Source organism: Alexandromys fortis, unplaced genomic scaffold, assembly GCF_014885135.2.
Source record: "Alexandromys fortis isolate MF-2015 unplaced genomic scaffold, M_Fortis_MF-2015_v1.1 scaffold_348, whole genome shotgun sequence".
Taxonomy (NCBI): domain Eukaryota; kingdom Metazoa; phylum Chordata; class Mammalia; order Rodentia; family Cricetidae; genus Alexandromys; species Alexandromys fortis.
Window position 1 is genome coordinate 283,630 of NW_026068223.1, and position 23,181 is coordinate 306,810.

Sequence of the window (23,181 nt, forward strand, 5' to 3'; positions counted from 1 at the left end):
CTCTTTGCCTGGGTTCACTTTTTCCCATAATTTGTCAGTTTCATCATTATTAAAAGGTACTATAAATTTCTGCTGGGTCTATTTCTACTAATTAATGAAGTCTCAATTTTCTTTTATAATTAACTCAGAGACCTTTTCCTCCTAAGTTTTTAATGTTTTACTCAGTTTATGTGGAATAATCATCCATTCTAAGATACTATATTCCCTCTGCATTAAAATTCCTATAGGGGAATATTGGAAGGATAATATGACCAGAATGCAGTTAAGATTCAGATCTACAAAGACCTCAAAATAAAGCCAGTCACACTGAACCTTATAGAAGAGAAAGTGGGAAGTACATTTTTTAATGCATTGGCACAGAAGACCACTTCCTAAATATAACCCTAGTAGCACAGACACCCAGAGAAACAATTAACAAAGGGGACTGCCTGAAACTGAAAAGCTTCTGTAAAGCAAAGGACACAGTCAACAAAACAAAACAACAGCCTACAGAATGGGAAAAGATCTTCACCAACCCCATATCAGACAGAGGTCTGATCTCCAAAATATATAAAGAACTCAAGAAATTGGTCATCAAAAGAACAAATAATCCATTTAAAAAATGGAGTACAGACCTAAACAGAAAACTCTCAATAGAGGAATCTAAAATGGCTGAAAGGCACTTAAGGAAATGCTCAACATCCTAGCCATCAGAGAAATGCAAATCAAAACAACTCTGAGATTCCATCTTACACCTGTAAGAATGGCCAAGATCAAAGACACTGATGACAACTTATGCTGAATAGGTTGTGGGGAAAAGGAAACACTCCTGTATTGCTGGTGGTAGTGCAAGCTGGTGCAGGACCTTTGGATGTCAGTGTGGCAATTTCTCAGAAAATTAGGAAACAACCTTTCTCAAGACCCAGTAATACCACTTTTGGGTATAGATCCAAAGGATACTCAATCATGCCACAAGGACATGTGCTCAACTATGTTCATAACAGTATTGTTTGTCATAACCAGAACCTGGAAAGAATCTAAATGCCCCTTGACTAAAGAATGGATAAGGAAAATGTGAAACATTTGCACAATGAAATACTACACAGCAGAAAAAAATGACATCTTGAATTTTTCAGGCAAATGGATTGATCTAGAAAACATCATATTGAGTAAGTAACCCAGACCCAGAAAGACAATTATCACATGTACTCACTCATAAGTGGTTTTTAAACATAAAACAAAGAAAGCCAGCCTACAAATCACAATCCCAGAGAACCTAGACAACAAGGAGGACCCTAATAAAGACATATATAGATCTAATCTACATGGGAAGTAGAAAAATACAAGATTTACTGAGTAAATTAGGAGCATTGGGACCTTGGGAGCGGGTTGAAGGGGAGGGAAGAGGCAGAAGTGGAGTAGAGAAAAATGTAGAACTCAATAAAAATCAATAAAAAAATCCAGAAGCAAAAAAAAATTCAGATCCACATAATTCACATGTGTCTTCTATAATTTCTCTTCAATCAAAGCCAATTCTCTCTCAGCTATAGTTGATAATTCCCTGGAACTATTTAAGCCCTTGTCACCATCTAATGTTTTGTTTAAATTAATCAGGTCATCCAGTTTTATCCCAAGAGTGAGCCATAGATGGTAAATGTCTCCTAGAAATCTTTGGAAGTCATTAAGAGTCTACAGTCTATCTCTCCTAATTTGCACTTTTTGGGTTCTAATTTTTTATAAACCTGTTTTGTAGTCTAAATAATAAAATATCCTCTTTGTATTTTTTTAGGAGCAACTCATAATCCCCAATAAGACAAAATTTTCTTTACTTCTTTAGACATTCTTTCTAAAGTATCTACATTTGAATCAGATAGCAAAATATCATCCATGTAATGGTAAACTACAGATTCAGGAAATTGCTTACATATCATTTCCAATGGCTGACTTAAAAATATTGGCACAGGATGGGGCTATTTAGCATTCTCTGTAGGAAAATCTTCCATTGATATCTTTTAGCAGGCTGAGAATTATTATAAGTAGGCACTGTGATGGCAAATTTTTCTCTGTCTTTTCTTGTAAAGGTATAGTAAAGAAACAATCTTTTAAATCAATAACTACAAGAATCCATCCTTCAAGCAATAGAAAAGGGAAAGGAATGTCAGACTGTAGAGAGCCATTGGCAGATCACTTTATTAACATTTCTTAGATCTTTACCATTCTCCAGTTTCCAGATTTCTTTTTAACAACATATACAGGAGAATTCCAAGGGCCGGTTGATCCTTCAATATGCTGAGCATCTAGTTGCTCCTGTTCCAGCTGTTCTAAAACCTGCAGTTTCTCTATTTTTAAAGGCCATTTTTAATCCATACAGGTTTTTCTGTCAACAATTTTAAAGAAAGGGATGTTGGTGCCTTTGAAATATCAGCAGCTGTTGTGCCCTGTTCTTGTACAACCTGAATGGTCAGTGATAGTTCTTTATAATATCTTGTAATATTTTTCCAAGAATTATACATTAATCTATGGCTTGTTTCTATGACTGGGGACTGTTAATCTGAGTATTCCATTGCTGTAACAAATCATGTCCCCACAAATTCATTGCTGTGTTAGTCACATATGGTTTTAATATTCCTCTCTGTCCTTTTAGCCCTGTACTTTCGACCCATCTCACACTCTGCTTTATCTGAGATAAAGTTCTGATCCCTAAAAACTGAACATCCTGAAGAAGCCAATTTGGATACCAAGATTCTGATAAAATTATTGTTGCATTGCACCTGTGTCTACCAGACCTTTAATGACAACATCACTTATTCTTATTTTTAATTTTGATTTTTGTTCATTTATAGAAGTTTGTCAATATACTCGCTTTATGGTCTCTTTTGAACTTTTTGTCCTCTCTTCTATAGCTGTTCAGTCATCCAGAGCAGTGTATTTTTTTACAATAAGCATTAAGCTCTTTAATTGCTCTAGGAAGTTTCCTCTATGATGACAGGAAACAACTGAACCAGATTTAGCATAGGGGCCTGAGAGAGGCCCCTCATGGCATTTCCCGATGGCAAAGGATTATCTTGAATATTCTTCATTGGCCTGCATAATCCAGAAGGGAGGGGCATTCTGAATGGATTATTCTTAGGAAAAAAAACATTGTTTCTAGGAACACCCTATCTGTAATCCCTTTTAAGGTGACCTTGTTTGCCACAATTATAACATTTGACATTTTGATTTTTCCTCAAACCTCTGGCAACCACTTCTCTTATCCACATATCATCATGGTCATGAGATTCAATATTAATTGTATCTCGGATCCATTCCTCCAAAGGTGCTGACCTTGCCTTTAATGTCCTAATTATCTATCCTTTTGCATAGAAATTGACATTTTCAAAAGCCAGAGATTCAGTTATTATTTGTCTAACTTCTGTATTTAGTATCATTCTATTTACTGCTGAAGTCGATCTTTGTAAGAAATCTGTAAATGGTTCCGGCTTGGTGGGAGCCTAGCCAGTTTGGATGTTCACCTTCCTAGACATGGACGGAGGGGGGAGGACCTTGGACTTNGGCTGATGAGGGAGGGGGAGTTGATTGAGGGAGGGGGAGGGAAATGGGAGGCGGGGGTGGGGAGGAGGCAGAAATCTTTAAGAAATAAATAATAAATAAATAAATACAAGATACTAGAACTGGTAAAAAAAAAAAAAAAAGAAAACCTTAGGTTGTTCCTCTCTATTCTATAATGCAACACTGAAATTGGTTCTCCATTAAATTCCTCTGTCTGGATTTGAATAACTCTGTGATCTGTTTTAGAAGGTTTTTCTAGGACCTATATCTTAGCACTCAGATTCATCAAATTTTTTAGTGATAAGACAAAAATGCTAATAAAGATGATAATGTTTACAATTGACATTACATAAATCCCATCTAAATTAGCTATCCTTTCTTTTAATCACTGTCTAGCATATTATCATACAGAAACCCAAATCCCTCCATTGTAATAGTTTTCCCCATTTTTAATGTGGGGAAAAAACTCTTTTAACTGATTCCTCCCTTTAAGAATTCCCAGTTGTCTTACATCTACAGATGATGTTGATGAAGATGTGAGGCTTATTGCTGCTGTGTACAACAGTAAAAGCCTGACTGGACTTCAAGGCAAGTACCAAGTTTGGCAGCAGCCCAAGAAGATGGTTCAGGGAGAGCCTGCATCACACAGTGGAGGGAGGGGGTCTGAAAAAATGCACAGGGGATTGTTTGGAAAAAGTATGTGTGGCGTGGGATTTGGGGGGCTACCCGAAGGCAGAACCATCCAGTCTAGGGCCAAATCCCAAACTCAGAAGCTTGAGGGGAAAAGAAAAGAAAGCCTAGGCAGATGGGACTGGAGCCCCTGTGCAGCTCCAGCCTGTGCCAGTGGCTAAAAAGCCATAGGCAAACAGCTTTTTCATGAACTCATACCCCAAATGATGGATGCCAAATGTAACATGAATAATAAAAACTCAGAGACAGATATTCGGGTTCAACCTGAAGATCAGAAAAGCAAAACAGCCACGGCACTAGAGAGTTCTTACCTCTATGAAATCTTCAGTCTGACAGAGAGAGTTCCTGTCTCATCCTACCTTATATTCCTCTTTAGTGCTGGGTTTAAAGGTGTGCACTACCACCGCCTGGCCTCTATGGCTAACTAGTGTGGCTGTTTTGTGTTCTGATCTTCAGGCAAGCTTTATTTATTAAAATACAAATGAAATATCACCACAGTCTTTTCTGCCTACATGACAACTTATAAAGCTGAGGGAATGGGCCTCTCACTCTTTTTCCCTCACGCTCTCTTAGGTGGTTTGGAGCAGAGAAGGCGGCTTGCTTCTTCACCTCCGGGCAGAACGACCAGACGAAGGCAGCGGTGGTGCCTAACCCATTCAGTATCAGTGAGCGCTTACCCCTATTTTGTACCTAAATAAATTTTTAAGAACCATTCCCAGACTTCCATGGATTCACACTGCAGCTCCCTCCCACTGTTGCAGAAACAGCTCTCTGCTCCTGCCTTGTCTCGTGTCTCTTCATCGCTATACAGGATGGTCGATGCCTGCTCCTCCCAGTCCTGGTTTAACACTGGAAGTCTTCTTGGGCCCAGGTAACTGAAACAGCTAGCTGGCTCCCTGGAGGGATGGTAGCTGCCTCCCTGCTTCTTGCTGTTGCAGGCCCATGGCTGCAGTTCTCTTCTCAGGAAGTACTCCTTCCTAAGTCAGTTCAGTTCTCTCAGGTCCTCACTTCCAGGGTGGTAAACAAATAAAGGAATCAGAGTTGTGGAAAGAGGTGGTGGATATGTACAATTCGCTGCATGGAATGGACTGGACCCAGTGTGCTCCAGGACAAGGCCATTAAGAAGTTCTTCATTTGGGGTCAGGGTGATGGCTCAGTAGGTAAAAGCACTTAACTGCACAAACCCAGAGATCAACGTTCTGTTCCCATCCCCAACATGTGGAAAGAGAAAATTAGCTCCCAAAAGATGTCACCTGACCTAAAACACACATAATAATAATGATAATGATGATGTAGAAAATCCCCTCTTTGGTTGGTGTGATGGCTCACGTCTATAATCACAGTATTAGAAGGCTAAGGCAGGTGATCACGAGTTGGAGCACAGCCTGGTTTACATAGTTCCAGGCCAGTCTGAAGAGCAAGACCCTGTAGGCTCAAATTTAACTATTTAATTAAAGAAATACAAGTCCCCCACTAGAGGCACAAAGGAGGCCCTGGCAATCAAGGAGATCCCCAAGCCAGCTTCTGTAATATCTGTGCTTTGCATGGGCATTTAAGAACCCACTCCACCCCCGGACAATCACCCCCAGCTGAGTTAGACTGTGGGTCCTTCCCCTAGGACCCCACCAAAGCACAGTTGCCAAGGAAGGTGTCCTCACAGGATGGAGGGGAAGGAAAGCATCTTTGGAAACAACTCAGCTGAATTGCCCTATCTGGGATTGTGCTGTGCATTGAGAGGCAGTGACTGTTTTGTTTTGTTATTGTTGTTTTGTTTGTCTATCTGATTGTCCTGAGGAGGGGTCTCACTCTGTAACGTGGGCTGTCTGGAACTCACTTATGTGGCCGAGACTGTCCTTGAACTCGTGGCAATCCTCTTCTCAGCCTCCTAAATGCTGAGGTTACAGACCCAGCTACCACAGCGGGTTGTTGTTAGAGTTTCCTTATGGATGAGGACACTTAAACATGGAGAAAATCTCCCACTTAGTCAAAATCTTAGACACATGTCCAGGAATGGTAGAACTTGGACCAAAGCACCCTCCCGAGCCTCCTAAACATGGGTAGGCATGACTTCCTCCCAGGTAATGTTGGACTCTACCATTTTATGTCCCAAGTCCTTCCCGACACCCATGGAGACAGTCCCGCCTCTCGCCCCTAGGAGACAAGTGGGGGAGATGTCTGAACCCCAGTGTTTAAATATTTCCTCCAGGGGAAAATCTTTTGCCAGCCTCCAGGGTCAGCTGTGGGGGATATGTATCTCAGATATCCCAGGAGGCTAGCCCTGCTACTAGTTGACAGAAATCAGGGGTAAGGGCAGGGGTATCAAAGCAAGGGCTTGAGGAGGCATGGATTGCAGGTATGAGCGGGCAGCTGCTGTTCTGGCTGTGGGGTGCTGCAGCTTTTCTCATGTCCCTCCGGATATACCCCAGGCGTCAATTCTGGAACGAATGCGAGATTTCCAGGTGTCAGGGTGGCCAGGGGTCTCTATGCCTGGGCTCGGAGATCTGGAGAGCCTTCAACCGCGCCTGCAGATCAGGTTTGTGAGCAAATGGGTCATGAGGGGCCTTAGGAAACTAAGAGGGGGTCCCCCATATTGGATCTCATAGGGGGTTAGTCCAAGCTGAGACGGGGTGTTTCATACACAGAACGGGGCTAGGGGAAGGAGCTGTACCCAGTCTCTAGTGCCAGACTCCAAAGGCTAATTTGGTAAGGATCTTTATTTATCCTTTTTACCTGTCCTGAACTCTGGGGTCTGTATGCACAATGTAATTTTTTTTCCAGTCTTACCTATGCCCTGACTTTTTTTGAGCAACAAGGCAGTTTTACCATCAACCTCGATTACCTTGAGCAGGCCAAACCTCGAGAAGATTTCTTCTTTGATCTTCTTAGTCCTGGTAAGAAAAAGATTCTCTGCCATCCAGGTGATGTCCCTTTAAGTAGACTGCTCAGCTCATTTACCATTGCTGCCCTGCCTTTTTACCAGCATGCGCCATCAAAACCGGCTCTGCTTGGGCATTGCTGAACCCCAAGCTTTCCATAGCTGCGGTCTGGGAGCTGGGAGCAGTTGTTCTCTGTGAAACTTGCAAGCAGCTCGGGAAGGCTGTTTGGAATTGGGCTCCGGAACCTCCCGGGCCCCTCCTCGCTTCAGTCAGTTGCTACCTGCGGGGGCAGGTGGCTGTAAGCAGAGTTCCCAGGCTTGGGCTGTGACCAAGGCAGCTGGGAGGATTCAGCCAGCAGTGGCTGCAAAGCCTTCCTCAGCAAGGTGGGCATGGCGAAGGCAGAGAGCAGCCTGCTTTTCTTTACAGTCCTGGAGAACAGTAGGGGAAATCAAAGTCTCCAACAGGTCTTTTTTTAATAAAAGCGTGGGACATTCAGGAATAATCAGCAGTTCTTGTGTCCATAGTCAAATGCTTTAGATATAGCGAGGGGTAACCCCTCCCCCTTTTTTTCCGTACACCCCAGAATCGAACACCTGGGTGCACAGCATAAGCAAGGGGGGGGGGGAATTTCAGTACTATCACTGTGGCTGCTGCGTTGGCCTCTCAGGTGGGCAGAGTGCCGCTTCAGTAGCCGGCTGTGCTTGGCGCCGTTCTCCGACCTGCTTCTGCTCAGCAGCTGCTTTGGGAGTGTCTCGAGCCCAAAGTCCTGTAGGGCCACTCCTCACTGAAGTCTGCATTTGGCCATTCAGGGGCTGCTCTGTCTGAGGTGCGCAGTCTCTGCAGCTGTCGTCTTCTGTTGCCTCCCTATCTGTCTAATTTTTTTTTTTACTAAGTCCTGGAGGGAGCATCTCTGCAGCCCCTCCATTCTCTGCAACTTGCTGTCTGATGCTGACTGGCCTATAAAAGACATTATTACATTGGCTTGGCGATCTGCTGCCATGGGATCAAAATGGGTTTACATCCTGTCCCGTTCTAATAGTCTTTCTAAAAATCCTGTAGGAGTACTATCAGACCTTTGCTCTTACCTTAGCCAAATTAGCAAATTAGTGGGGTGCTTTGCAACCCCCCCCCCTTTTTTTTTGACCCGCCAACTGGACTCTGGCAATAAAGACGAAGCTGCTCCCTACCAGCTGGAGTATTGAAGTCCCATCCTCTTTCTTGTCCGGTGATTGGGTTGGCCTGCTGTCAGCTCCTGGGACATTCTTTTTTTCTCTGTAGTTAGGAGCACCTATAAGAGCTGCTGGCAATCATCCTAAGTGGGCTGATGAATAACCAGAACATATTCTATAAGCCCGGTCACTGTCTGAGGGTCCCGAGAAAAGGAAGGGTTGTAAGTAAAGATTAGAAGCAGAAAAAGGCAGTATTGCAATTGGCCTGCTACTGAGTGAAGGGGAAATGTTTGGGAAGTCATTCTCATCCTTCCCCTGTCCCAGTGTGGATGCTGAGTACCGAAGTTTTCAGGGCTAGGGCCAGACCAGCGGGGCTCCTCAGGAACGAAGTGCTTCCTCCAGGGGAGGAGGAGGGAGAAGTCTGTCATGCTCGGCTGGATATCAGGAAGAACCAGAGGTGCCTGGATTCTGGGTTTCTTTTGCTCCTGTACAGGAAAGAGAGAAGACAAAGGGCTTGGGGAGGGGCAGCCACCATCTCCTCCAGCAGTGGGGCTGCTTTCGGAATCAGGGAAACTAATGATGGCCAGGGGGCCGGTGCCAGGTTCTGAATTCCTGCAGGTGGATTTTAACAAAGACAAACCGACATACAAAAACAAAAAATACAAAGAGACAGACATAAACTCAAAACCAGAAGCTGGTGCTCTCACCACCACTCTGGTGTAGAACTGAAAATACACAAGAACAAAAAGACAGACATAAACTCAAAATCAGAAGCCGCGCGGCAACAAACTGATACGAACCTGGAAGGGAGTGGGCAATAAGGGCCACACTCCCTAGAAACTAAGATGACCTAGTTGCTCCTAGTTTCACAAATTGCCAGTGAAGCGTCCTCCATGGCTGGGCCAGGGAGTGTTCCCGGACACGTCTGTCCCACTGCCTGGTCCCCTTCAAATACTAGCCCTGCGCAGGTACAATTCTCAGATTACTAATTTATAATACACAGAAACAGAAACACAATATACAAACAGACAGACATAAAAATGAGCTCGTTTCTTTATACCTCCAACTGGGTCTAGAGTGTGTCTGGGAGCGACTCGATTCCCGGTCAGGGAACCAAATGTTGGACTCTGGCGTCCAAACACCGAGAAGGAGTCGCCCCCAGAGACCATCTCACACACTACAGCCGATGCAAAAGCATGAGGATTTTATTAATTCTGTCATGACAGGGTCCCCCAGCATTCGGGAAGCCGAGGGACCTCGAATAGCGGGTACAGTCTACTTTTAAAGGGGCCACAGAAGCAAGGGGGGTTGTTCTTTGACTATTCTGATTGGCTTATTTGAAAGGGCTATTACCAATAATTGACTGGAGAGCTGTTGCCAGATCAGATGAGGTAAGAGGTCATTTTGACCCCGTTTCCCAGGGGACCGAACCAAAGCATACGTATATGGGTAATTGTTCAGGAACTGAGTACGTGCAAGTGTAGCTGTTAGGTCCTTGGTTCCCAGGGGAGGAGGGGAAGCACTATGGCACAGAGGCTGAGAGGATTCAGAATTGTCAAAAATGGCTTCAGGATTGTCTTAAAGTCTTACAGTAAGTGATGGACGAATCCATGCCACCCTTTCCCTGGTATAGCAGCAGAACTTCAGGATATCCCTCAGCCCAGGCCACAGAACTGACCGCATAGGCAGGCTGTCTCTCCAGGCCCCAGGACAGAAAGGGAGCAGGGAAGAGACATCAAAGAGACCCACACCGCACCCAGAATAGGGGAGAAGTCAATCCTCCCAGAACCTCCTAGCCCCGACTCCCATGAGCCTGGCTTCCCTCAGAACTTCCTAAAAGAGAAGAAAAACATTTCTAAGCTCAAGTTCAGACAAGTCCAGGGACCAGGACCTAGGCCATTTCAAGTCCCCATGAGATCCCTTTCCTGGGTTCAGGAGTTGAGTGGGGAAACCCAGAGGCTAATGGAGACACAGGGTCTCCCCTACCAGAGCTGAATGTGTAGCCAGGGACCACAACAGTGCAACCAGAATGTTCAGGGCACAGGAAGGGTTCAGCAGCTCAGACATGGGGCAGTGGAAAGGTTTCCAGGAGAAGAAAATGCAGCCTAAGGAAGAACTAAAGGAAGAAGCTGAGGTCAGAACCAGAGCGAGTTCAAGCCGACAGCCTTGATGGGGACAAGCTCTGCAGACAACTGATGAGCAGTTAGTCCTGAGAGCCACGGGGGATGGGGAGGTGGAGCAGCATGTTCGATGGTACATCTAGGGTACACCCGGGGAGTAAAGGACTTCCTTGATGACTGTGGTGCTCAGGGTGACGTCACAGTGTCACTGGACACTGCAGATGGTCCCCAGATGTGCTCCAAGGAGAGCGGGGTGAGAAATGCACAGGTTCCATTTTGTCGCTCTGTTTTGTTTTGCTGGGGGCAGAGTTGAATTGCTGGTAAAGGAATGGCGCAGGAGCTACACTCGCCATGGGAAACCTCGGCCTCTGCCTTTGGAACTCATTTCAAGGCTGTTACTGAGCATCTTAACTGAACTCGGCACCTGCTGGGGTGTTTCCAGTCAGGAGTGCCAAGGCCAGGTCAAGGCCCTGCAGCAGTGAGGGAAGGGTAGCAGGAACCTGGCTTGCTGCCCTGGGGAACACCGAACTGTGCACTGGAAATGGGGAGAGGACAAAAAGCAGCCTCCCACAAACCCACTAGGGGATCCGAACTAGTGACAGGAGGCCAGTCCTTGGTCTGAAAGGAAGCTCAGGCTCGTGAGCGGGAGGGACTTGTTGGAGGTGGTAGACGTGGACAGGGTGGGAGAGATGTGGTACACAGTGCTTGTCAGAAGAGCCCCAGTGTTGGTGCACAGCACCGACGTGGCTCTGAGCATAGACTGTGCAGAAGGGAAGGCGACAGGGGAACTGGATGCTGTAACCCTGCCCAGAACAGCTGAAGAAGGTGCAGAAAGAGGGCAGAGGAAGGAACCAAGCTGCACTCCTGGGTTCCAGTCTCCAGCCTCCAGTTAGAGACCTTCAGACCCTCCCTCCCACTTGAAGGGTGCTTGAACCAGCTAAAGACTGGCCAAATAGTCTTCCAGGCCAGCCTGAAGACCATGGAGAAGGGAGTGAAAACAGCTGCTGGCTGAAGGACTTAGCCTGTGCACCACATGGGCTGCACACACGCACACACATACACGCACGCACACGCACACACGCGCGCGCGCTCGCACACGCACACACACATGCATGCACACACACGCGCACACACACACACACACACACACACACACACACGCGCACACAAATGAGATTCAAATGAGTATGCAGAGCAGTGCCTGCCTGCTGAGCACTGGACCAGCAGGCAGGCAGACTTTATTGACTTTCTCCAGTAACCAGTGGGCTGCCTTGGGCTGTGGACGCTGGACATGGGGGCAGAATGGAAACAGGGCTGCTAGGCTCAGAAGGGATGTGACTGCCTGGTCTTTCAGTAAATGACAGATGTCTTCCGGCTTGACTCCACTGTCTTCTTCAGGATGGTGCGGCAGCAGGAGCCAGAGCCAGAACTGAAACCAGAGCCTGACACAGAGCAGGAACCCACACTGGGACTGCGCCCAGATCCATGGGGAATAGCAAAGCCCCCAGTTACGATACTAGAGCAGCCTCCAGACCCAAAGCTGCCTTTCCAGCCTCTGAGGTCACAAGTGCCCACTTGATCATCACCAACTCCCCCAGGCACAACCATTTGGCCTCTACGATCTCCCCCAGGCATGACCATCTGGCCTCTACAATCTCCCCCAGGCACGACCATCTGGTCTCTACGATCTCCCCCAGGCATGACCATCTGGTCTCTACGATCTCCCCCAGGCATGACCATCTGGTCTCTACGATCTCCCCCAGGCATGACCATTTGGTCTCTACAATCTTCTCCAGGCACAACCATTTGGCCTCCTCCAGTTCCTCCAGGCACAACCATTTGGCCTCCTCCATTTCCTCCAGGCACAACCATTTGGCCTCTACGATCTCCCCCAGGCATGACCATCTGGTCTCTACAATCTCCTCCAGGCATGACCATCTGGTCTCTACAATCTCCTCCAGGCACAACCATTTGGCCTCTATGATCTCCTCCAGGCACAACCATTTGGCCTCTATGATCTCCTCCAGGCACAACCATTTGGCCTCCATCAACTCTTCCAGGCACAACCATTTGGCCTCCATCAACTCTTCCAGGCACAACCATTTGGCCTCTACGATCTCCCCCAGGTATTACAACTTGGCCTCCTCCAGTTCTTCCAGGCACAATCATTTGGCCTCCTCCAGTTCTTCCAGGTATGACCACTTGGCCTCCACCAACTCCTCCAGGGACAACACTGCCTTCTGCCGTGGCTGCCAAGAAATGCACTAGGGTCACAGCAGGGTCCTCAGCACCCCAATGTAACCCTACTCTCCAAGTCCCCTCATACTCACAGACAGTGACCTGGCTGATGTACTCCTTTGACATCCTGAGGGAAGAAAGACAGGGGGACAGCTCTAAGAAAGGCTGTAAAGAAAGCAATCCCCAATATAAAATCCCTCCCAAGGAAGTGGTTGCCATTTGTGACTTCTAGGGTAAGGAAATCTCACAGAATGCCCTCTAGCAAAGAAGGCCTGCACTGGCCATTCTCCCCCAGCACAGTTCCATCCCCAGGTCCCTCCAGATCCCCACCTGCATTCCTCACTCTCCAGCAGCCTTCGATACGTGGCAATCTCCACATCCAAGGACAACTTTGTGCCCATCAGTTCCTGGTATTCGCGCAGCATTTGGGCCATGTCCTGCTTGGCCATTCTTAGAGCATCCTCCAGTTCATCCAGCTTGGCCTTGGCATCCCTCAGAGTCATCTCCCCCTGCTGCTCAGCATCAGCAAAGGCCGACTGCAGACTGTCATTCTGGAAGCGGGTAGAGAGAGGGAGGAAGTGACGGGACATCTGGCAGGGCCTCTTAAAACAACCACCGTGGGTATAATTTGAAGACCCAGATAGACCCTAATTTCATGAGCTCAGAATTATGCATGACCACCCGATGCCCAGCCCCTTGCACACTAAAGGAAAATATTGCCTAAAGGCTTTTTTGCCTTGGCAGAGGGTTCACTGGGGTCCCCCAAAATCTTTGTGTTCACCCAGAACCTCAAAACATGATCTTTGGAAGCAGGGTCTTCAATTCAGTTAAGCATCTCATGACAGCCCATGGTACTTAATTTGAGTCCTTAATTTGTGTCACTGCACACTGAAGCAGAGGTGTGTAGGAGACTCAGCATTGCCTCAGATGCAGAACGGAAGAAATCCTCCCGAGGTTGTCACTGCTCTGTCCTCACACAAATACCCCAGACCAGGAACAAGACCGTTTGTCCATGTCTCAGAAAGGAGATGGGTGGCTGAGTAGGGACCCAGCAGTCTGAGTCAGTATGAAAAGGTCTGTCTCGTGGACCTGTGCAGAAAACGGAGAGGACTCTCCCAGGGAAAGCACAGGTGAGAGGCTGTGGTCCTCGGGGCTGTTTACTTGAAAAACAGGTGTACTGATGTACATGCAAACAAAGCTTCAAATAACATAAAATAAGAGTAAATAGATGAATAAAGAAGCAGAGAGGGAAGAGATGGCTCAGTGGATAAGAGCTCTGACTGCTCTTCCAGAGGACCTGGGTTCAATTCCCAGCACCCACATGGTGGCCCACACTATCTGTAACTCTAGTTCCGGGGGATTAGACACCCTCTTCTGAGCTCCATGGCTACCAGGCACACACATGATATGCAGACTTATTGCAGGCAAAATACCCATACAAATAAAATTAATTTTAAATAAAATGCATATTTGGGGGAGGTTGTAGAGATGATGCTGGTTAGGAGGACTTGCTGTGCAATCATTAGGATGGGATGGAAGTTCAGATATCCCCACCCACATAACAGCAGCAAGTGCCCCTACATATATATTCTGACGTATGTACTCTACGCTTATCACCCGCTATGGGTCTCAAATCTGGCTTTGAGGAACATGAGGAATGAGGAACAGCGAGGAACAGTGATAGCTAGTAAGTCATCGCCCTTCCCACCTGGGAGAACGGGGCACCTCAGATCTCCTCGACCTTCTGTGAGATCTCCTGAGAAGGCTCCACCCATAGGCCCATCTCCCTTTCTTGCTCTTCTCTCTCACATACTTTTCCCAAAGGGAAACCAAAGAAGTCAGTGTTTGACCTTAAGTTCCTGTTTGCTTGCAGAGGAAGTCAAAAGAGGACATGAAGCAAGAGTTAAACGGACCCTCTCTCCAAGGAGGCAGAAGCAAGACATCCACCTGAACGGAGACTGTAAGTAAAAGCCAGCGTGCAGGCTGGCGTTCACAGGGAACTGGCAAAGTCAATTCAGAGGTGACCTGAAGATCTGTCTCTGAGTCCCAGCCAGTTACACATCCTCCTACAAGCCCGCCTGGGAAGGAAACAACGCGCAGTGGAGGACGGAGGCACCAAGCAGAAGTTGGATGCCACAGAAGACAAGGAGAGCCTACCTGCTTCTTGAGGCTCGCAATCTGACTCTGCAGCCTCTGCACTGCCTGCCGAAGCTGGGAAATCTGCATCCGGGCTTCCTTTATGTTGTCCCCTTGAAGCTGGGCTGATGCCTGAAGTTCCTGGTACTGAGTGCACAAAGGTAACACCATTGGTTGAGTCGACGGCTAACTCTCACTCCAGAATCAGGGACCTGCCCATCTTCCCACCCTGAGATGTCTCCTGATGTCTACATTTTCCCAGTGTGGACCAACTACATTGCAAAGCTCACAGCAGACTTGCCTGTTGATGTCCAAGCTATCTCCTACTTTATTGCCACTGTCCCCTCCTGATCTGTGGACACCGCCAAACCCTCTGAGCTCTGAACCTGAAGGATGTCATTGGAGCTGCCCCAATAGGACCTCCCTGGGATGCGAGTGTGACCACCCAGCCAGCCTCTCAGCCTGCTCTTCGGGCCACAGCACCTTGGTCTGGAACACAGCCTCTGCCTCAGCCTTGCTCGTCCGCGTGATCTCCTCATACTGGGCACGGACCTCGGCAATGATGTCACTGAAGTCAAAGCAACGGTTGTTATCCATGGACAGCACCACAGACATGTCATCTGCCTGAGTCTGCAGCTGTCTCAGTTCCTGTAGGAGAAATCAACTCAGTGACTCCCACCCTGCCTCCCTGTCCTGTCCCAAGAGGAGAAAGATGTCTGAATGTCCATGTACTTGCCCATCGCCCAGTGGTAGGACAAATTTGCTGAGTAAGGACCACTGAGGTGGTCTCCAGTGACTCGCAGTGTGGACAGTAAAGGAAAATTACCCATGAGGCCCCAAATCACCTATCCCTGTCACCCCCTCTCACTCCTACCCTACCTTCCTCCATACAATCCTCCTGCCGCAGCCACACTGGTCACCTCACACTTTCTCTGCCCAGAGTCCCAGAAACTTCCTGCCTGAGGAGTGCCTTCCACCCTTCACTTTTCAGCCTGTTTTACCTTTTACACAAGGCTCACTTGCAATCGCCACCTACCCACGTTCCCAACCTTCTCCCAGCTCTCTGTAGCACCCGGCACCATCTAACGGAGTGGAATTTGCATTTACTAAGACCGGTGCTCTGTCTGACTCCTAATAGAAGCTACCACAAGGGCTTTGACTGGTTATTCGTTGGTGAATCTCACACTGGTGCTTAGTAGCTGGTGGTCAAATGATGAACGACCACGAACGAAAGCTATCCTAGGAGACTTCCCCCCTAGTGGCTCCCCCCATGGCCACAGGGAGCCTGTCCCTCCAGCCATTTCTCCCTGTCCATCACAGGTCCTTACTTCTTCATACAGACGTGTCAAGAAGCAGATGTATTCTCTCAGAGACTCCAGCTTGCCTTCCAAATCCATCTTGCTCTGGAAAACCTCATCCACATCCTGAGGACAGCAAGACAGAAACCATGAACCTCACACTTCCTCTCGGACACCCGTGCCACTGTCCGAGCCCCCTTCTTCTCCCCACTCGGCCCTGCTCTGCACTATCTGAGGGACACAGTTCCTGCTTGACCCCACCCTATTGTGCTGTCTGCTCTTCCTCCCCTGCCTTCACAGCAAGCCCAGCGCCCAGCAAACAGCATCTCATTCGGATCTGTCTTTAAGTGCCTGTGTCTAGAGAAATGCTCCATTCCGGCAGAGGGTGACTGCATGCAGAGTCACGACCTGTCCTCAGTCAGTATCTCCACATTAGACCCTGCCAGCCTAGGACCAGCTTCAGGGCTTGGTGGGGGCTTTCTGGGCGGTGCATTTGAGCCTCTCCCACCTTCTTAAGGACCACAAAGTCATTCTGCACTGAGGCGTGCTTGTGAGCTTCCTGGTCATACCTGTAAATGGAAAATGACAGTCAAAAACCAGGTCAGAGCTACAGCCCACCCTGCACTTTGCACCCCATATCTCCTGCCTACAGCCCACCCTGCACTCCGTACCCCATACCTCCTGCCTACAGCCCACCCTGCACTCTGCACCCCATACCTCCTGCCTAACGCGCACCCTGCACTCTGTACCCCATACCTCCTGCCTACAGCCCACCCTGCACTCTGCACCCCCACACTTCCTACCTACAGTCCACCCTGCACTCTGCACCCCCATACCTCCCTGAGTGTCCTTGTCACTTCAGAGGCCCCAAGTCAGGTGCCCCACTGACCCTTTTCCCATTTCCCTGCAGGGGTTTGTCACACCCTAGCTATACCCCTGCGTCAGCCAACATCCCACAGAACAGTAGGTCACGTGTCTTGATGGCTTTCCAAGTGCTCAGATGCCTCTGAGCAGGTTACATGGGTTTCATGGGAAAGTGGGGGACAAGATTCTCCACTCAGACCTGAAACCCTTGGGTGCCTCTCTCCCTACCCCACCTGTTCCTTTCCCAGAGGCCCTGGAGACCACAAAGGGAAATGACCTTTTCCCAGACTGCAACAGTAGAAGCCAAGACTGGGAGACTAGGAGACGTAGGAGGCGCTCCCCAGCCCTCACCACCCCTCAGCCCAGGGCTGCCTGCACTACCAGGCTGCTTAGGTAGAGAGCCTAGCACCACAGTGCAGCCGTAAATCACAACACGGGCCTGGGGATGGGTGCACTAAACTGACTGCCCCCACCCAAGACCAGAGGACATCTGAGTCACGTCAGCCCCACAGCCTGCTAAACAGGAATTTCCTGAGAAAGACAGCAAGGTGTTGTCCTGACCAGACACATGGGCCCTTGAGTCTAGGCCTCAGCCCTCTGAAAAGAGACCTCAATATTTCTTCCAGGCCTCTCTAAGCCTGGGGGACTGAAGGGGGTGTCCTCTACATATTACAGGTGAGCCTAGTGGCAGGAAAAGGGCATTCAACGATGGAACGGAGGTCTGTTGAGCAGCCCTGGGTGCTGGACACGCAGGAGACCCTCGGGTGGGCAGAGCGCTCACACACCACCCCCTAGATTCCACATAAGAACCCTGTTGCCTACTTGGACTTGAACTCTTCCTCCTGATCCTGGTAGGTCTTCAGTTCAGAATCTAGAGCCCCTCGCTCTCTCTGCAGCTCCTCCAGCTGCTGCCTGAGCCGGGCCAGGCAGGCTTCAAAGATGTGCTCCAGGCCCTGAGGGCTGTGGCTCCCCTGCAGCTGCTGCAGCAGCTCCCATTTGGTCTCCAAGACCTTGTTCTGCTGCTCCAGGAAGCGCACCTGCAACCAGACACAGGGTTCTGAGACTCCCCAGGCACAGCCTCTGGAGAGGGACGCTTCAAAGACCCTCTCGTGGGTCCCTTACTCTTCCCCTCCATCCCTGCCTGTGCCGAGGAGCCTCAAGCCTCCCACAGGTCCTGAGCACATCCATGATAGGATGGGATGAGATTTCTCACCACTACCCAGCTGTTCTCTGTCCCTGGGTCCAGCCATGGGCTAGCAGAGCCCCAGCAGACCAGAAAGCCACTAGTTAGACCCTAGGAGGACTTCCTTGCCATCGAAGCAAGGCAGAAAGAGCCAGAGCACCTTATTCTAGGTCATCTTGTCTGGAGTGACTGTTGGAAGTCCAGAAACAGAGGCTGAGTTTCCCTCACCTTGTCAATGAAGGAAGCAAACTGGTTGTTGAGGGTTCTGATCTCTTGAGTCTCCTGCGTCTTCACCACCTGGAACTGGGGGTCAACCTGAATCTTCAGTGGGGTCAGCAGACTCTGGTTGACGGTCACCGCTTGGATGCCCCCTGGAGGGCACTGGGAAAGACCAGACCCTCCACTCCTCTGGACAAACCGTACCCCTTGCCTGGCCTCTGCCCCCCAGGCCCTCCCACCAGAGCTTCCTCTGCATCTCCTAGAGGAGCTAAGGCTCCTGCTGCTGAAGCCAGCCCTGCCTCGAGCCCCTGAAAAAGTAGAACACGCTGAGCGAGCACTGAAGCCCCTCTGGGCTCGGCACGGGGAGAGAGACATGGCAGAGACAGGTAGGCCCGCAGCTTCAGACAGACTGGAGATGGTCACAGTGTGTGTGCTTCTGCCCTGGGGCCCTGGCACGAGACTTTTATCCCCTCCCGTCCCTGGGCTGGGCCTCGGAGAGCAAGATGCTCTCAGTCTGACTGTTCCGCCACTTACTGCGCTGATCTGCTCTGACACACCTGGGAAATAAGCGCATGGCACGTGCGTGCCTGAGGTAGGAGGTCAGACCCTGCCCTAGAAGCCAAAGACAAGGAAGCATCTAGAGACATGAGCCATGGCTCTAAGTAACGGTTGACATCACTGGGGGTATTCAAGGAAGGCTTCCTGGAGAAGGAGAGAGAAGAGAGCACGTATTCAGAGGAGAGGGAGGCATAGGAAGCAGCGGAGGTACCCACACACCGTGCAGGTGCAGAACAAGGGAGAATGCAGCTCCCAAAGGGAGCTCCAACCTCACAGACACAGCACAGTTCCTGAGCAGCCAGGAGGCTGGCAGAGGTGGTGCAGCAAAGACACGCCACAATGTAGAAATGGCACCGGAAAGCAGGGCACCCAGTCCCTCCTTTGACCCAACCCAGCAATCATCCAGGAGATGTGAGACAGAACCTGCTCCACACCAAGCAGGTATCTTTAGCCAGGATCTTTAGAACAGCCATCAATCCTGTGATCCTACCTCTCCCAGCACGCTACCCCAGACCCTTCCAGTAGCTAAATGAGAGGCAGCCCACTACAAATAAAGTGACCATCTTGAAGCTGTGACTGAGAGGCTGGGAGCAGAAACAGGGGCCTGGGATTCTCCCAGGGTGGATTCTGTCCCTGCTCTAGCAGGTGGAGGAACACCTAATCTCTGCCTAATATTATGGTCCAACCTCCAGTGTGAGGTCCCCAGGAGGAAAGAATCCTGTAGATGATCCAGCTGCTGCCTGGGGACTGCCGATTCTCTCATTCTGATTCCTAGGTCTTTCTTTGGTGGAACAACAATGGCCTTGTTCTTCTTCCTCTCCCAGCACTTGGTGAATTCTGAGAGTGGGATATTTGGGGTCTTTGAGGATGCAGCTCCAAACAAGAATGAACAGAAACACAACATACCAAACGCTTGAGAGGTGCTATGAGGAAACCATCCTTGACAGTTCGCACAGCCCCGCAGGGACTCCACCCGGCCAAGCTCCCACTCCCTCCAGGAGGGGGACAAGCCCCTTCCTCCTTCTCTGGACCATTGGCAGCACCTCAAGGGACATGAAGAAGCCTTTGAGGAGGCAAGAGTAATAAAGAAATCCAAGGTGTGAGGAGCCAGGGAAGCCAGAGAAGAGGAAAGAAAAGACTCCAGAGAAAGCCGCTTGTACCATGGGAAGGGAGCACACACCAAGCTGCCTGGAGTCAGAAAGAGCTGGAATCTACTCAGCTCCCACTGAGAACTCAGCTCCAAAATCTGCTCACCACTGTCAGAGACACTGTGAAAGGAAGTTTCGCCCACATGTAGAAGCGTAAAATAAGACCCGTATCTATCAACCTCCTTAAACGTCAACTCCAAGTAGACCAAAGACCTCGGTGTTTTAACCTGAACTGCTCGGCGGCTGGGAGAGAACATAAGCCACACCCCACAAGGCGTAGGTATAGAAAAGGAGTTCCTAAATAAGGCGCCATCCGTTCAGGAATTAACAACTGGCAAATATGAGCTCATAAAACTGAAAAGTTTCTGTACAGCAAAGGAAAGAATCAACTAAGAGGACGTTCACAGAGTGAAGCCATCTTTGTCAGCCGTGTGTCAAATAGAGGGTTGATACCCAGACTATAAAAGATAAAGAACACAAATACAAAGCTGTGAAAACAAATGACCCCCATTTTTTAAAAATGGGCTATGGTTCTGAACAGAGAGTTCTTAAAAGAAAAGATTAAAGGGACAGAGACCCACATGGGAGCACTGGACTGAGCTCCCAAGGTCCAGTTGAAGAGCGGAAGAAGGGAGAATATGAGCAAGGAAGTCAGGACAATGAGGGGTTGGTTCACCCACCGAGACAGTGTGCCTGAGCTAATGGGAGCTCACTCAAACTGGACCCTCTGAGTGTGGTTGACAGTTGGGGCAGACTGAGGGGCCAGTGATAAGGGCACTGGGATTTGTCTCTACTGCATGTACTGGCTTTGTGGGATCCTATTCTCCTTGGATGCATACCTTCCTAAGCCTGGATGGAGCGGAAAGGCCTTGGGCTTCCCACAGGACAGGGTACCTTGCCCTCTCTTAGGACTGAAGGGGGATGACGGGGAGGGTATGTGGGGGAGCAGGAGGCAAGTGGGAGGAGGGAAGGAAGTGGGAATTTTGATTGGTTTATAAAGTAATAAAAAATAAGAAAAAAAGAAAAGTTTAAAAAGGTTTAAAAAAATCTCAAAGTGCTTAACAATTAGGGAAATGCAAATTAAAACTCTTTGAGAGTCTGATGAGATAGCTTAGCAGATAGAGGCACTTGCTGCCAAGCCCTACAGCCTGAGTTCAGTTGCTGAGAACCACATGGTAACAAGGGAACACTAATTCACACAGGTGTCCTCTATCTCCACACATGCATGCTGGACACACACACACACACACACCTCCATACATGCATGCTGGGCACACACACACACACACGCACACACACACGCACAAACAGATAAATAAATAAGATGTGAAAAAATACTTTGAGATTTCACATCACCCCAGTAAGAATGGCTAAGACCAAGACAATGAATGCTGGCGAGCCTGGGGTGCGTGCACGCTGGAATACTACTCAGCTGTGAAGGAAATTTTGAACTGTCCCAGATGGAACTAGGGCCTTTTCTACTAACTGAGGTAACCCAGATCCAAGAAGACAAACGCCACATTTTCTCTTATTTGTGGATCTAGCTCTGAGTCTTTAGATGTGTGTAACCTGGAATCACTGCAGAAACCTGGAGAGAAGAAAGGGTCCTCGCTGGGGAGGATTGTGAAGAGGGTTGAGCAGAACACGGGCTCTGTAAAGTGAGAAGAGGGGAAAACGGGGTGGGGACTTTATCTGGGAGAGGGAATAGAGAAGAGCGATAGAAAACACCAAGAAGGATTTGAAAAGCATAAGGAAACACTATTGTAAGTTTACTTAACAACACATGTATAACGTATAAGTGCATGTGTATACATATATAAATAATTACAATACATATAAAATATATGTGTGTTATACATAAATAAAATCACAACACATATATAATGTATAAGTGCATGTGTTTACATATAAATAATTACAACACATATATAATATGTAAGTGTATGTTATACAAATATAAAATTACAACACATATATAATGTATACGTGTATGTGTATATGTATATAAATAATTATAGCACATATATAATATATAAGTGTATGTTATACAAATATAAAATTATAACACATAATTATAATGTATAAGTGTATGTGTATACGTATATAAATAATTACAGCATGTATATAATATATAAGTGCATTGTGTACATATATAAATAATTTAAATGAAGCTGTGTCACTTGGAGCGATAATGCTCTTCCCAAGAGCCACAGACTATCTAGAAGAAAGAAAATGGTGCCAGGCATGGGGACCTCCCTTTGAGTTTTTGGGTCAAAGGTGGTCTAAGAGACCCTCAAAACAATGTAGGTCATTGTCTTTATCCTTTGCTGCCTCCCAGAAGGCAATAAATAAGGTAAGGCCTTATTGATGAAGACATCACACGCTTAGGACACAGGGCTTGAAGGAACCAAGCTGGAACTTCCTGGAAGCCTCTCCCTGGGGACTGGCTCTCCTAGTGACAGAAGGCACTATGCATGCTACCAAGGGAGAAGAGCAATCAACAGCCCTACCCTCTGTAAAGCCTCTGTCCACACAAAAGATCCCCACAATGACGCAATAGTGGTGCTCTGTTCTCGGGGTGACCAACAGCTGTCTAGCTGGACTTAAGGTCCACTCAACAGAAGGGAATGTGTTCCTAGTACTGTAAACCGAGCCAGATACCTAAGGCTGGAGAAGCCATAGGCCAAAGGAGAACCCACAACTGCCAGTTCCTAAACCAATATAATTTTTAACTTATCTTTATAACCAAAGATGTGCATAGCTCTCACCAAAGCAGTTTATTTTTGCAAGAGAAGAAAACCATTACAGGGTCACAAGTGGTCAAAGTGCAGAGGATACGTGACTGGGCCCAACCCCAACTGCTACATCTGCGACACAACCTCATGAAGGAGGCAGCAGAAACATTGTAAGAGCCAGAGAAGCAAGACAGCTGCTGTGACATAGTATCTTCTCTATGTTAGGGACGCTGCGCCCGTGAGCTGCCCCAACAAGACCAGTATAGTGACAATATCAGTTGGGCTGCAGTGTGTACAGCCCAGGGTGAAGAGCTGCAGGCTATCAACGCCTGCTAAGAAAGGGGACTCATTCTCTTCTAGAGTGAGCTGCCACAGATTGTCCAGCCCCACGTGCTCAGCCCTGAACACATGCACACACG

At 48.2% G+C, this 23,181-nt stretch overlaps 1 protein-coding gene and 1 long non-coding RNA gene across 4 annotated transcripts; both read right to left on the reverse strand.

Moving 5' to 3' along the window:
* Positions 1-6,387: 6,387 nt before the first annotated feature.
* Positions 6,388-9,851, reverse strand: LOC126493592 (uncharacterized). Its single transcript, XR_007589835.1, has 3 exons — positions 8,282-9,851; positions 7,058-8,051; positions 6,388-6,740 (listed from the first exon to the last, which is right to left on the reverse strand). It is a non-coding gene; the product is annotated as an uncharacterized lncRNA (long non-coding RNA).
* A 1,730-nt stretch (positions 9,852-11,581) lies between these two features.
* Positions 11,582-21,816, reverse strand: LOC126493579 (keratin, type II cytoskeletal 78-like). Of its 3 annotated transcripts, none has more exons than XM_050130591.1 (10): positions 18,331-21,816; positions 17,742-17,956; positions 16,564-16,624; positions 16,086-16,181; positions 15,241-15,405; positions 14,779-14,904; positions 12,952-13,172; positions 12,714-12,748; positions 12,261-12,632; positions 11,582-12,128 (listed from the first exon to the last, which is right to left on the reverse strand). In XM_050130591.1, the coding sequence occupies exons 1-10, from the start codon at positions 18,694-18,696 to the stop codon at positions 11,734-11,736; spliced, it is 2,052 nt and encodes a 683-aa protein (XP_049986548.1). In that variant the 5' UTR covers positions 18,697-21,816; the 3' UTR covers positions 11,582-11,733. The 3 variants fall into 3 exon arrangements, with proteins under 3 accessions (XP_049986548.1, XP_049986549.1, XP_049986547.1); XM_050130592.1 differs by having other exon boundaries at positions 11,584-12,632; positions 18,331-18,405; positions 18,879-21,282; XM_050130590.1 differs by having other exon boundaries at positions 11,584-12,632; positions 18,331-21,285.
* Positions 21,817-23,181: the final 1,365 nt, after the last annotated feature.